Below are 13,038 nucleotides of genomic sequence, written 5' to 3'. Positions count from 1 at the left end.
CCCCCCAATTTATCATGTATGGATACTGCTATGTTCCTCTTGTAAGCGTACTCGACTGTTTAGATAGTCTTTGCTAATTTACTTTTTGTTTGGTCTTTTAGGTCTACTAGGGCTCGACCGGAAAGAACTATTATTGCAGAAGGCATTTACAATAATGCACATTTTATGTATGCCATTACATGTCACATTGGTAATACAGTTCAGGTAAGATATTGCTGTGAATGATATTCTTTTGGTGTTTGTATCATGTAGATATTAAGTTTCTTTTGTGGGAACTGACCCATAAATTCTTGACTTGCAGGTTCAGACCCAGAATGGCTCTGTCTTTGAAGGTGTTCTGAGAACATTTTCTTGTAATTTAGAAATAGTATTGGAACTAGCACATCAAGTGGATCCTAATGATAGCTCAAAAATAAGACCTGAAAGTGTTGTTGATAAACTAATATTTAGACCAAGTGACATAGTAAATATTGAAGTAAAGGATGTAGATTTGGAGTATGCAACAAGAGGTAAGTATCTTGTCCAAGTCCCCTTCAATTATTAATATTGTTATTATTTACTTCTGCACTGTTTTCCTGTTTTGTAGACACATTCCAGACAGACACTGCTATCAGTAAATTTAATGGTCAAGTTACTGAAAGAGAACTTGAACCATGGGATGGACCTAGTATGAATGGCGATGACTTGTCTCTTGAAATGACTGGTGATGCTGTGAGTTGCCCTTACTTTTCTTAGCCTTTTCTGCATAATTTCCCTTTCTAATTTTACGTTTTACTTTTGGATTTAGAATGGATGGGACGCACACGATATGTTCAGGAAAAATGAACAGATTTATGGAGTTCAAACCAATTTTGATCAAAACTTAGTTGGATACACAATTCCATTACAGAAATCAGACAGTAAAGAATATAGGTATGTTGACATCAATTCCTTATAGTTTCTATTATGGCATTGCACTAGATGATCGAATATGTCACATGGTAAACTACTCTTCATTTACAGGGAGATAGAAGCAAAAGCTGCACTGCTAGCTAATGAGATTGAAAACAATCCCAATTACAAAGCTCGCATCGACCTTGAAAATGGAGATGAAGAGGAAAGGTTTGCAGCCGTGTCTCGTACTGGTGAAGGTTCATCAAGTCCTAGCACAGAAGGAAAATATGTTCCTCCTGCCAAAAGGAAGAACCCTCAAACAGGGAAACTCTCTCGCCCTGCCCAATCACCAGCTCCAAACCAGAGTTCTCAGGAAAGAGAGAGAGACCGAGAACGGGACAGAGATAGGGATGACCGCAGAGACAGAGAGGATAGGAGGGATAGGGATGAAAGGAGAGAGAGAGAAGACAGAAGAGAGCGAGACAGGGAAAGGGTAGACCGCCGAGATGGTGAATCTGGGCCACAGAGACCACCTCAGGGTGCTGTTGCTCCTGTTCATCAGGGGCCTCAACCTCATCCTGTGCCTCAAGGGCCACCAATACAGGTGCAGCCTGTCCAGGTCGTGCAGGTTGCCCAAGTGCAACAAGTGCCAGTACCGCAAGGCGCTCAAGGACCCCCTGGACAAATCCCAGCTTCAGCACAAGGGCCCAAACAGTATCCGCCCTTCCATCATTCTCCCCACTACCCTCCACCTGCACAAGTTGTCGCTCAATACCCTCAGGGTAGTCCAGCAGTGGTAGCATATGGCCAACCTGCGTATCCAGCACAAGTGCCACAGCGTGTAGATAATGTGTACCCAATGACACCCTCACCGCAGGGTGGCTACCCAGGCCAACCTCCTCTCCCTCAGAGAGAGCACAAGGTCAATGGCATGGAGCCTAGAGGACAGCGACCGCCCGTGTCTGGTCGAGGTGGTAGGTGTTTCTTTCCGCTTCTATTCAGGTTAAGTGGAACATGATGACAGGAATACATTAGCTTCTGTCTGTTTAGGTCCAAACCGTGGCTACCACATGCCCCCCGACATGGGCCCCCGCTACTCCCCTGGCCAGGGCCCCAGTCCGGGTCAGGGGGAGCAGATGGCCGGCGACGGCAAGCCTGGCCACGGTCACGGCGCTGGGCACGGTCACGGGGCGCCGGGAGGCCACCAGCACATGGCTGGCCCTGGGGTCCCCGCAGGCCCGCAGCCTTCGCGCACCCCGCCCTCCCAGGCCAAGGAGCACCGGGAGCGGGAGCCCCGAGAGCCGAGCAAGCCCCGCGAGCCGAGGGATCAGTCCGACAAACAGACCGCTGATGGGCAACAAAGGAAAGGAAGAGGTATGAATGCAATGGCCACCTAGCTAATTTAGAGGTTTCGTATTATTTAATCCTTTGAAACCACTCAAAAAATTCTCTGTTTATTCTAGGTCGTGATGACCAAGTTTCAGAACTGAAAAAATTCAGCTCTGATTTCAAGCTTGGGGAGTCTGAAGACGGAAAGAACAAGGTTCAGTCGACCTCACCTGGAGCATCCGGTCAAGTTCAAACTCAGCAGACCCCTCCTCAGGCACAGGCAGCAGCCCCCGTTAGTACTCCGACAGCCACAACGCCTCAACCCCCACCCTCTGGGACCCCCAATGAGGCTGATAGGACCACTCCTAAAAGTGGAAAAGAAAGTGGGCAGGATGTCGAGAAACTATCATCAACTCTAAAGAAATCAACCCTTAATCCAAATGCCAAGGAATTTGTATACAACCCCAATGCTAAACCATTCACACCTGTAAGTTAAACTTGAGGTATTATCTTTTAATAGCTTTCAATTTCAACTGTTGATAAACACATTTTATCTTGTTAATTTTCAGCGCTCTCCGAGTACTCCCACACCAAGCCGACCTCATACACCTCAAACTCCTAGCTATCCACAGCCTCCAGTATCACAGCAACAACAGCAAGGACCTCAAGTCCCCCCCATGGGCATGCAAGCTTATGTTGTTACTAATAACCCACAATTCAATACTCCCAATCCTCGCAACCCGCGCTTTGGTAAAAGTATGTGCTTTTATTTGCACAATCTTCATTGGATTTTCTGTTTATGTTAGGGTATCAGTAACATGTTCCTCCTCTATTTTCTTTCTAGTGCAAATGAGTATGCAGCACCGGCCGGATATTGCCCAAGTGGCTAATGTTACAGGAACTCCACTTCTGGCACCTGCTCCCATGCATGGGCACTTCTCCATGCCATACTCACCTCAGCCCTACCAACCGGTACGTCTTTACCCCACCTTAATCCGTGCCTCTGCATGACTGTCTCTGCTTGACGCAATGTGAATGACTGACTCGTTTCTCTCCTTTATAGCAGATGGTGCGAATGGTAGCTCAGCAGGTGCCTCTGAATGCCCTTCCTCAGTACCACCACGACTCGCCGGGCGCGCCCCACGCCCACCAACAGCCCCCCCTCGCCGTGCACCCCCAACACCCTCACGCCCACCAGTCCCACCAGCACGCCGCGCACCAGTCCCACATTGCGCAGTACATCGCACAGCAGCCCCATCCGCACTCGCCCCACCCCGCCGCCCACGCCCACCACGGCCCGCCCCCGCAGCAGTCCGGCTCGGGGGCCGTGCAGCAGTCTGGGCAGCAACAGGCCCAGTCACACCCACCCTCCCCCGCGGCGCCGCCCCCCAACGCGTACCCTCCGCCGACACACCACCCTCACCAACACCCGTCGCACCACACCATCCCCTTCATGTGCATCCCGGGCCAACAGATGGCCCCCCAACATCCACATCACCCTCAAATGGTACCTCAATATTTACATCATCAGCAACAACATCCAGGTAAGCATTTTGTCTTCACTCTTGGTATCTAAGTCTTTGTTTTATACGGTTTAAAATTCAATACTTATTTTATTGTTCTAGGGAACCAACATCAACAAATGGTGATATTGCCGCATAGCCAATGATGGGATGCGGTCTAAGTAGCAAAAAAGAAAGTAATAACTTATGAGTAATTTAAAAAAAAAAAAGGGTTTTAAAAGCATGAGAACAAGGTTATATGAAGATCATAACTATGCCTGAGATAGGTTGTATGAGTTCATGCAGCCATTAGTTCAATTGAATCAGTGTCATTGTTCACTCCTCCTCCTAGCTGTTGTTTTAGTCTTGTTAATGCTAGGGGTAAGAGTGATAGGTCAGAAATGGCACAAATTAAAAAAAAATCATCCCTCTTCAAAATATTTGTTAGTTCCAAAGTTGTTGTGAGAGTATTTGTTGCTACAACTTCATGAACTTGTCTTTCTCAGTGATCTAAATTTTGTTAACCCAGCAGTCCGCAGTAAAAGCAGTTGCCTAGGTTTTACATGGAAAAAAATTAACATGGAGTTTGGATTCCAGCAAATTTTATGCTCATTCTTTTGTTTGTATGTTAATTGCATTGTGATCTGTGAAGACTTTTTTTTCTCCTTCAAATTGTTGTTGGATGCTGTCAAGCAAGACTTGTTGAGTGTATGCGTGGCATGTAAGGCAGTTTTGTAGTGCAAAGAGGACCATGAATGCATGTGCCTGTGATTATCATCCCTCTGTGCAGAATGCTACTCTAGTTGGGCATGTTTTATTCCTGGGTGTTCCTCTTCACATCTGCATTGTGGAGGACAACACAATTGTACCCTTTTCAGTGGTATGAAAAAGGGTTTTCATCTGCCAAGAGCCTGAACAATAAGCACTTTTTCTCCATCGGTGTTTTGAAGTAGAACATTTTGGGGAGAAATTGCTTAGACTTTTACTCTATGAGTAATATGGTATTGTTCCTATTTGATGCTGGTTATTTATGGAAGTAACCAGAATTTGGCAAGCATCATTATTTAATCAACCTTCCTGGATGTCATGTATTACCTCACAACCCTGAGATTGTTATGCTGCCTCTAAATTGTACCCTCTCAAATTTAGTTGAATATACAAAATTTTTTGCCATTTTCTCTTATTTTGTCTCCTTTGATATGCCTTACAGAATACTGTTATGACTGGGTGGATAATTGTATCAGTAAAGGACTTGACTTAACGTATCAGAACTGCTTCTTAAGAAGCTGAAACACTTGACGTACGTGAGTTCTAGGGAAGGCCATGGATTGGCACAAAAATTCAGTATGGTGTAGTAACAATAGGGTCAAAAACTTGCTTTAAAAAAATTATCTTTTATGACAGGTCTATTGTGCAATTAGAACAGTATTTGATCTGAAAAATAATTAATGGGACTATTACACCATATCGCCAGTTCAGACCAGCAGAAATAACAAGAATTTACAAGAACTCATCATGAGACGAGTCCATTGTCTCACGAATTCATTAACATACAAATTAATTGCGATTGTCCAATGTAAATCGGTAAAGGGCGATTTTTTTTTTATCTTGTAAAAAACAATTACCTTTCTAAAATGTGGAGTAACCAAACCGAATTTGCACGGGGAAATCACAATGTTCACCACACATCCAGATTGACGAGAGACGGTCTGAGCGCGCTCTCGTGGCGTTTTCAAGAACCAGACTTCGGCTCCTCGCCTCGCAGACAGACAGCAGACGGCTTATCAATCGACAAGGCGGCATGTTTAGGTAATTTTTGATGAAAGGGAATTGAAAAATACCAAAGAAAGATGACGTCTGGCCTGGCGGTATTCAGAGTTCTCCGAAATTTGACCATCAGCAATAATCTGAAATATCCTTCAAGTAGATTGATCCTTGGAATTAATAACAAGGTTTGTGTGCCTAGTCGAGGCGTTGAGGTTATCGAATATGTGCATTATATTTTGAGTACCAATAGTAACGTTTTCAATATGTATCCAGTCCTGATCACTGTTAATTTTATGTAGATTATGTATATTACTAGTTATTTGTGTTCTCTTATTATCAATCTCATCTATAAATATCTATTCTTGTGTATTTTGATAGGTATTCAATCGGTTCTGCAGCACTTCGGAGGCCTCAAGTGAGAAAGAGATTGATCCAAAAGACAGAAGTGTTAAGATCCCAGTTGAGACTAGTATCCGATATCTAAAAAGTAGAGGTAAGAATGTGTTTTTCATACTGTGTGCCCTTTCCAATAAACTAGCGTTGCTTTAATTTTAATTTTTATACATCAATATATTTACATTAATTCTAGCTTACCACGGAACTTATGGTAATGAACCTGTGTGGGTGCCTTATAGACGAAATTTGAAAGGGCACCTACCACCCAAAACGACTAGAAGGACTTGCATTGTGAGCTCAAATATTATCTATCTACCAAAATAAGAAATTATTCTTATTCGTTTGGGCATAAGTTAAAATGTTTCTTCATATTTTTGATTTTTAGAAGCAAGACAAAATAGTAACTGGCAACCCTTGTCCCATTTGTCGAGATGAATACCTTGTGCTTCATGAAACAAATGTTGATCTTCTGAAGCAGTTTATCAGTCCTTTTACAGGAGAGATTTTACATTACAAGTGAGTATATTCCTGACTTAAAAAATAACTTGACCTGCTTAGTCAAGGTTTTCCATGACTAATACATTACGATCAATTCTTTACCTGCAGTGTGACAAGCATTTGCCGTCGTCAGCATGACACTCTGGTTGTGAGCATCCTCCGCGCGCGCGACCAGGGTCTGCTGACATACGACGTTCCTTTCCGGCGGTACAATTACGACGATTTCAAACCTAAAACACAGTAATTACGTCATTCTCAACGACACCGACGCCCAGCTAGAGCATGTCAAGTGGCGGAGACTCCGAGAGGCTGAGTGCGGCCTTCGTCGTGGTGGGAGGGGGCATCGCGGGAGTGTCTTGCGCCGAAGCCCTGGCCGTCCTGCGTCCTCAGGACGACGTGCTCCTCTTGTCCGCCTCCTCGCTCATCAAGGCCGCCACGAATGTGCAGCCGCTCACCAAGTACCTTGTCAAGTTCGAGGTGGAGGAGCAGTCCGCCGAGGCCCTGACGCAGCGATGCCCCACGGTGCGGGTGGTCCAGGACGCTGTGGTCGCGCTGCACCCCGGGGAAGGGGGTCAGGGTGTCCTGGTGACGGAGTCGGGCCGACGCGTTGCCTACGGACGCCTGTGCGTGTGTTCTGGCGCGCGCCCGAAGCCGATCCTCGCGGATCATCCCCTGGTGCTGACCGTGCGCGACACAGAGTCCGTGCGCACCCTGCAGGCCCGGGTGGCGGGCGCGCGCAGGGTACTCGTCGTCGGCAACGGCGGCATCGCCACGGAACTGGTGCACGAGCTGCGCGACGTGGAGGTGGTGTGGGCTGTGCGCCATGACCACATATCCGCGGCGTTCGTAGACGCGGGTGCGGGCGAGTTTTTGCTGCCAGCCGCCAAGGAGGGCGCCGACGGCGTCGAGGAGCCCGAGCACGCCTCTCGCCCCGCGGTGAAGCGGATGCGCTTCACAGAGGCGCAGACGGCCGCGGCCGAGGCCCCCGGCGGCGGCGCGGCCCTGGGCCCCGACTGGCACGCTCGCTGGGAGCTGCGGGGGCGCCACGGCGGGCGCCTCCTCCACGTCGAGTACGGCTGCGAGGTGGTGCAGGTGCGCGCCGGGGACGACTCCTGGCCGGCGTACGTCGAGCTGTCCAACGGCACAACCGTCGCCGCCGACCTGGTGGTGTCCGCCACGGGTGTGGTGCCCAACGTGGAGGCGTTCGCCCGCGACAACCCCGGGCTGCGCCTGGCCGAGGACGACGGTGGCATCCTGGTGGACGAGCACATGCGGTCCAGCGTCCCCGGCGTGTTCGCGGCCGGGGACGCGTGCACGGCGGGCTGGACGCACGCCAAGCACTGGTTCCAGATGCGCCTGTGGACGCAGGCGCGTCAGATGGGCACGTACGCGGCCCGCTGCATGTCGGCCGAAGCCGAGGGTGAGCATCTCCTCCAGGACTTCTGCTTCGAGATGTTCACGCACGTGACGCGCTTCTTTGGCCACAAAGTCGTGCTCCTGGGGCTGCACAACGGGCAGAAGCTCGAGGGCGGCGACTGGGAAATGATGCTACGCGCCGTCAAGGGCAAAGAGTACGTCAAGCTGGTGCTGCAGCACGGCCGGGTCCAAGGGGCTGTCCTGATCGGCGATACAGACCTGGAGGAGACGTTCGAAAACCTGATCCTGGATCAGGTGGATGTGTCGCACCTCGGGGAAGACCTCCTTAATCCACACGTCGACGTCGAAGACTACTTTGACTGAGTCTGCGCTAGAGCTCTTGGTGTTATTGTGAATGTTGTGTTGGGTGATTGAAACTGTCTTAGCTATTAGGAAACCAATAATAAATTTGTTTAATCAAAAAGTTACATTCTTTTCCTTCAAAACCTAAGCAGAGCTTATTTCCCATTCGAGTTCGACATGAGCAGAACGGGGAAGTCCTAGTAGATACTACAAGGTATTGTTTTAGCTCGGTGTCACTATGAGGGCTATCAACACCAGTGTGACTACTGATCACTGGTATTCAAATTTTTGACGCAAAAATAAACTGGGGCCGAGATATTTGATCGGTCTGCGGGTCCAATCCACTACTACTACTGTCTGTCGGCCCCGTCCGTCCCGTCTCGCTATTCGTACGAAACCTGAGGGTGAATACAGTATTGACAAGTTATGGCCAGTCATGCTGGACTAACTGCTTCGGATAAATTAAGTAATTGTAATCATTGCTGTCAGCAATCAGTTTTCCAGTAACACCACATTGATTTCGATAGACATGATTGAAAAGTCGGTAAGTACCTGGCGCAAATGATACTCATTCACGATTAACTGATTTGTTTTTCTGCTTATAACCTCTTTTTCTGCTTATCGTTGAGAATGATAAGACCTGTTTCTTCTGTTTTGTTTTTAAACATATCTTTTATCTCAGGGGGATTTCAATGGGGAGGAAGCTGAACCTTTCAAACGACAGGGGTCACTAAGGAAGGTTTTGCCCCCCAATCCCAGCAGTGAAGGTCCAATGAGCCTGTCAGCGAAGATGATAGACCGCCCTGCAGTGTCAAACAGAAATGTCAACAGAGCATACAGCTCTTACCTTCAGGAATATAGCATCATTGCTGAATAGTATGTAGAGAATAAAGAATAATGTTTTTTAATTCATTTCTGGTTTCTATGAACCAGCTGTAGACTTCTTGATCAGTCAGGAAATCAACCGATTCATGAAGTGTTTTATTTCTAGTGGCATGGTTCGTGAACAAAGTATTCCCGGTGTTTATGTTATTCCATCAGCGAAATCATCTCTCTGTAAGTTACATATTTTCTGAGCAATCTCAACATTTCCATATTATCAGGATAACTGGTTCTGTTTTGTTATGTAATAATTTTTTTCAGTGTGGTTTGGAGTTCTTTTTGTCCGGCAAGGCATGTATCAAGGAGGTGTATTTCGTTTCACTTTGTCTGTCCCTGAAAATTTTCCAGAGACTAAAAGTCCACCAGTGAGTAGCTTTATTTTTAAATTACTTCTGTATTCTGTTTTACATGTACTAATTCATACTCCATCCTGCAGCGCATAACTTTCCAGTCACCTATGTTTCACCCACAAGTTGACATGAAATCAGGAGAGATGAATGTCAAACGCGAATTTCCAGAATGGAGGAAAGGTTTCCATCATTTATGGCAGGTTCTAGAGTACATGCGCACAGCATTCTACATGCTGGATGTGAAGGAGCCTGTAAATGAAGAATGCAGTGAAATGTAAAACAAAAATATTTTCATTTTATTTTGTTCTTTTCTTTTGTCATTATGATTCAAACAACTTAAATATTTCAGGTTTAAAAGCAATCCAGAGCTTTTTTCTGAAAAACTGAAATTATGTGTGAAGAATAGCCAAGACCATCTCTATGATCCGCCACCTGTGGATGATCCTCATTATTTAAGATTTGATCCATATGATAAAGAAAAACATGATCCTGTTCGAGAATCTATTCTTCATCCACAGGTACTATAACTTTGTTTTCTTTTTTTTTCTCATGATTAACCTTATCTGGTCAATGAAAGTTTTTGTGTAGTTTTGTGTTTTTGTATGTTTTGTTCAAGCTGACGTTTACTATTTTCAGAGAAATAATGGAAGCCCAAACTCACTCGGATTGTCATGGGTTCAACCAGGATCTTTGGAGCCATTTTCAAAGCCCAGTTCGTGATTTTCCGGCTCATTTCTTGTGATATACATTGTTGGTTGTTATTACTTTTTAATTTCATTGTTTTGTACAGTACTGATTTTACCCCCAAATCCTAGGAAAGTATTTTACCTCTATATTTTTTGTATGGTATTGAATTTTAGCCATGTCATTATTTTGAAACGTATTATTTGCTTAATTCAGAGTTATATTTTACTTGTTATAGGATTCGTTTTGCACTTTGACCAGTAATTTTATCTGCTGTATTTATTATTTATGTGTATATAGACAAAGGAGGAAGTATGTCACCTTTTCTCTGCCTCCCAATTTTTATTGTATGTTTATTATGAATTGTGGTCAACCATAATTACTTTTGTCTTGTGTAATTGCTGCCATAGAGAGTCCCCAAATATTTTAACATAGTGACTGTTTATTTTAGAATGGTGCATGCAGTTTGTGTGCTTATACTGTAATCAACTTGATAACTGATCAAATTTGCTTATTCTGCTGAATGGAAAAGAACTCCTCTACTGAATGTGTTTCACTATCATTGGAATGGAAATTTTATCCTTTCCCTAATTTATGACCTTTGTGTAGGGAAAAGTGTAAGCGCACAAGAAAACTGAGCTGCTGGATCACTATGAAGGACCAATGACTTAATTATAGACTTTTAAAAGAAACTAATGTTCACAAGCTTTTTATTTACATCCATTCACAACTCATTAATTGACAAAGTTATAGTTCAGGTACTTATACACATGGGTACTTTTGTCTTTTTTCAGTACAAAAATGAAATTATTAGTTTATTGTGTTTTATACATGAATCTAAGTCTTGAAATCTCTCTTGATTGTTACATTTTTAACCCAGCTAGGGTCAAGCTTGTGTACAGTATTATTCCAAACAAAATGTGATGGACACTGTGTATTTTCCCCTTCAAATAGAAAGTTTTTACTCAGTTCAATGGCAAGTTTGGAACTGATCAAGCCTACAGAACCTGTATTCGGAGGTCCAGGATGGTATACTCGCCCCGTTTCTGCCATGTAAATATTTTCAGGGGAAAATTTGAAACTTAGCACATCACCCACATGTCCATAACACATGTGCTCCTCTTCTTCTGATGCTCCTCGAGGTATCTTCTTTGCAATGTGTGTGTACACAATGGGAACATCGTCACCCCTGACAAAATTCCTTTCCTTCCCACAATCTGACCAGAAAGGAAAGTGTTCTTCATATCTACCAAGGTTGTTCTTCTTAAGCCTTCTGAAGAAGAAGGTGAGAAACTTTTTCTCTGAACAAAAAAATTAACCAATTAGAATCAGATGTTAATGGGAAAATAATCCAAACACTTGAAGTAAAAGCAACTTGTCTTACCCTTAAAGCATGATGTGAAGTTCTTTATCTTTGAGTCGTCGAGGAATAACTAAGAAATCGAGGGACAAGTCAAATTATTTTGTTTTGTTTGAAGAATGAAAACGAATTGAAGGATACAAGTAACAACAGTGACAAATTTCTTACCATCCCCTGATGATCAATGTAATAGAAATATTCACGAACCCCCTTTTCAGGTTCTTGACCCTGGACATAAGATATTTTATCAGAGCAAAATGTTCGAGCACAAAGCGGACGCCTGTTCAAAAGTCCAAATTTTAAAATTGTTGACACTGCGGGAACAGCACAGTGTGTCATAATTATGAGTTCAATGAAAACTACAAGTTTAAAATGCAAAATTGCCTATAATGTAGCTTTGACATTGGCTCAGGCTTGACATATGCTCTCTGCTGGTTAGTCAGAAACGGAAGGTTTCAAGTAATAGCACTGTCAGATCTAAAAAATCTCTAAAACCTATACAAGATTTCATAAAGCTCAAACTTCAACTTCTAAAAGTGGACCTAGCACTGTGTTGTGCCTGCCTGTCCTGTGCACTAGCGCTGCGGTTGGAGGCGGGGAAACAAACAACTTCTTGAAGTCATCATCACCTGTCATTTGTTCTGTCCGTCTGTCTTCCGCTGCCGTCTGCTGTCTGTTGTAAACACACACCTCTACAGTAAACATTCTACTTGCTTTCTCACGTGGACATTTGAAATATTGCTCTTTACTCAGTTTTAGCCATGACTGAAGAAGCTGAGTATCGGAAGCTATGGAGAGTGAAAAAAACCATTCTTCAGGTAATATTTTTTATGATTAAACTGAACGTCTTCCTCGTAAAATCATGAAATGTAATTTGTTCAGTGGGTGTCATAACCTTTATAATGATGACTTTTTCTACTTTATGGGTGCTATCTGGATAGAAATAGGGTTTATTTGTTAGGGAGAACTTTAAAATTTACTTTAATTTCACACTTATCTATTAATGTAACCTTGAATCTACTTTTCCATTTTCTCCTTTAGTTGTGCCACGACCGAGGATACTTAGTAACTCAAGAAGAGTTAGATGAAACACTTGATAACTTTAAGAAATTGTACCCTGAATCAAGGTAGAGTATCTGAGAACTGTTTCTATTCTTATAGTCGTCGCAGCAATACTTTGGTCTTCGGCTCCCATAAGCGGCAATGGCGCTGCCGTGGGATCCGAAGACCAAAGTATTGCTGGACCGACTATATCTAGGTTTCCTCCATGATTTTTCATCCATAATTTTCATGTGTCTTATTTAGTTCAGACAAGCCCTTGCGGTCCAAACTGACAATGTTGTTTACACACTCAAACGATGATGGTAAGTGTTCAAAATTGTCAAAATAAATTGTGAGATAGTATGTGAGGGACTCTAATCCAATCAGTTATCTTGCAGAAAAAATGTATGTATATTTTCCTGTTGAGAAGACTATAAGAAAAGCTGATATTGTTACATATTGCCAAGAGATGCAGAAAGAAAATGTATCTCGAGCAATCTTTGTTGTTCAAGATGCTTTGACGACTGTTGCGAAAAGAGTAAGAAGCCAATTAGTAATTTAGTTTTAGTTACATCACTTGCCTCAATTCAAAACGTGTGACCATCATGAAATGCTCATATTTTGATGTGAATAGCAT

General features: G+C 44.0%; 6 protein-coding genes across 9 annotated transcripts in view; 5 read left to right on the top strand and 1 right to left on the bottom strand.

Moving 5' to 3' along the window:
- Window positions 1-4,877, top strand: part of LOC113217919 (ataxin-2) — a 6,258-nt gene extending 1,381 nt beyond the window's left edge. The window contains exons 2-12 of one of the 2 annotated variants that reach the window (XM_026438013.2): window positions 102-204; window positions 302-509; window positions 587-711; window positions 788-912; window positions 1,003-1,847; window positions 1,924-2,247; window positions 2,337-2,689; window positions 2,772-2,958; window positions 3,047-3,174; window positions 3,269-3,746; window positions 3,828-4,877. In XM_026438013.2, the coding sequence (XP_026293798.1) occupies window positions 102-204; window positions 302-509; window positions 587-711; window positions 788-912; window positions 1,003-1,847; window positions 1,924-2,247; window positions 2,337-2,689; window positions 2,772-2,958; window positions 3,047-3,174; window positions 3,269-3,746; window positions 3,828-3,871 (2,920 nt within the window). In that variant the 3' untranslated portion in view covers window positions 3,872-4,877. Of the gene's footprint in view, window positions 1-101; window positions 205-301; window positions 510-586; window positions 712-787; window positions 913-1,002; window positions 1,848-1,923; window positions 2,248-2,336; window positions 2,690-2,771; window positions 2,959-3,046; window positions 3,175-3,265; window positions 3,747-3,827 lie in introns of both variants that reach the window. The other variant, XM_026438011.2, reaches the window with a different exon arrangement.
- A 584-nt stretch (window positions 4,878-5,461) lies between these two features.
- Window positions 5,462-6,623, top strand: LOC113217922 (28S ribosomal protein S18b, mitochondrial). The gene is made up of 5 exons (XM_026438016.2): window positions 5,462-5,656; window positions 5,850-5,964; window positions 6,061-6,158; window positions 6,253-6,383; window positions 6,474-6,623. Exons 1-5 carry the CDS (start codon window positions 5,555-5,557, stop codon window positions 6,607-6,609), a joined length of 582 nt encoding a protein of 193 aa, XP_026293801.1. The 5' UTR covers window positions 5,462-5,554; the 3' UTR covers window positions 6,610-6,623.
- A 24-nt stretch (window positions 6,624-6,647) lies between these two features.
- Window positions 6,648-8,205, top strand: LOC113217920 (pyridine nucleotide-disulfide oxidoreductase domain-containing protein 1). Its single transcript, XM_026438014.2, has one exon. It carries the CDS (start codon window positions 6,648-6,650, stop codon window positions 8,103-8,105), a length of 1,458 nt encoding a protein of 485 aa, XP_026293799.1. The 3' UTR covers window positions 8,106-8,205.
- A 258-nt stretch (window positions 8,206-8,463) lies between these two features.
- LOC113217901 (protein crossbronx homolog) lies at window positions 8,464-10,696 on the top strand. Its single transcript, XM_026437987.2, has 7 exons — window positions 8,464-8,628; window positions 8,767-8,960; window positions 9,076-9,140; window positions 9,228-9,331; window positions 9,403-9,590; window positions 9,666-9,834; window positions 9,953-10,696. The coding sequence occupies exons 1-7, from the start codon at window positions 8,614-8,616 to the stop codon at window positions 10,034-10,036; spliced, it is 819 nt and encodes a 272-aa protein (XP_026293772.1). The 5' UTR covers window positions 8,464-8,613; the 3' UTR covers window positions 10,037-10,696.
- On the bottom strand, window positions 10,694-11,969 carry LOC113217902 (UPF0598 protein CG30010). Its single transcript, XM_026437988.2, has 3 exons — window positions 11,529-11,969; window positions 11,385-11,433; window positions 10,694-11,301 (listed from the first exon to the last, which is right to left on the bottom strand). The coding sequence occupies exons 1-3, from the start codon at window positions 11,697-11,699 to the stop codon at window positions 10,838-10,840; spliced, it is 684 nt and encodes a 227-aa protein (XP_026293773.1). The 5' UTR covers window positions 11,700-11,969; the 3' UTR covers window positions 10,694-10,837.
- The window catches only part of LOC113217903 (DNA-directed RNA polymerases I, II, and III subunit RPABC1), a 13,032-nt gene continuing 10,901 nt past the window's right edge, over window positions 10,908-13,038 (top strand). The window contains exons 1-5 of one of the 3 annotated variants that reach the window (XM_052273831.1): window positions 10,908-11,053; window positions 12,114-12,178; window positions 12,402-12,487; window positions 12,666-12,724; window positions 12,800-12,939. In XM_052273831.1, coding sequence (XP_052129791.1) covers window positions 12,122-12,178; window positions 12,402-12,487; window positions 12,666-12,724; window positions 12,800-12,939 — 342 coding nt within the window. In that variant the 5' untranslated portion in view covers window positions 10,908-11,053; window positions 12,114-12,121. Of the gene's footprint in view, window positions 11,054-11,157; window positions 11,286-12,058; window positions 12,179-12,401; window positions 12,488-12,665; window positions 12,725-12,799; window positions 12,940-13,038 lie in introns of those variants that run through there. The other 2 variants (XM_026437989.2, XM_052273832.1) reach the window with 2 other exon arrangements.

This window comes from Frankliniella occidentalis, unplaced genomic scaffold (genome assembly GCF_000697945.3).
Source record: "Frankliniella occidentalis isolate FOCC.00 unplaced genomic scaffold, Focc_3.1 Scaffold304, whole genome shotgun sequence".
NCBI classification, from domain to species: Eukaryota; Metazoa; Arthropoda; class Insecta; order Thysanoptera; family Thripidae; genus Frankliniella; species Frankliniella occidentalis.
The sequence above is the reverse complement of the archived record's forward strand: the minus strand, read 5'-3'. Positions and strand labels throughout refer to the sequence as shown.

What these genes read in the sequence shown, in the direction of transcription:
- LOC113217922 (XM_026438016.2), top strand. Translation starts at nt 5,555, where the DNA reads ATGACGTCTGGCCTGGCGGTATTCAGAGTTCTCCGAAATTTGACCATC. An exon ending in CCGATATCTAAAAAGTAGAG is followed by an intron (nt 5,965 to 6,060) that starts GTAAGAATGTGT and finishes CATTAATTCTAG; the next exon opens with CTTACCACGGAACTTATGGT. An exon ending in CGACTAGAAGGACTTGCATT is followed by an intron (nt 6,159 to 6,252) that starts GTGAGCTCAAAT and finishes TTTGATTTTTAG; the next exon opens with AAGCAAGACAAAATAGTAAC.
- LOC113217920 (XM_026438014.2), top strand. Translation starts at nt 6,648, where the DNA reads ATGTCAAGTGGCGGAGACTCCGAGAGGCTGAGTGCGGCCTTCGTCGTG.
- LOC113217901 (XM_026437987.2), top strand. An exon ending in CAGAGACTAAAAGTCCACCA is followed by an intron (nt 9,332 to 9,402) that starts GTGAGTAGCTTT and finishes TCCATCCTGCAG; the next exon opens with CGCATAACTTTCCAGTCACC. An exon ending in AATCTATTCTTCATCCACAG is followed by an intron (nt 9,835 to 9,952) that starts GTACTATAACTT and finishes TACTATTTTCAG; the next exon opens with AGAAATAATGGAAGCCCAAA.
- LOC113217902 (XM_026437988.2), bottom strand. Translation starts at nt 11,699, where the DNA reads ATGACACACTGTGCTGTTCCCGCAGTGTCAACAATTTTAAAATTTGGA. An exon ending in ACATTGATCATCAGGGGATG is followed by an intron (nt 11,434 to 11,528) that starts GTAAGAAATTTG and finishes TCGATTTCTTAG; the next exon opens with TTATTCCTCGACGACTCAAA. An exon ending in CTTCACATCATGCTTTAAGG is followed by an intron (nt 11,302 to 11,384) that starts GTAAGACAAGTT and finishes TTTTTTGTTCAG; the next exon opens with AGAAAAAGTTTCTCACCTTC.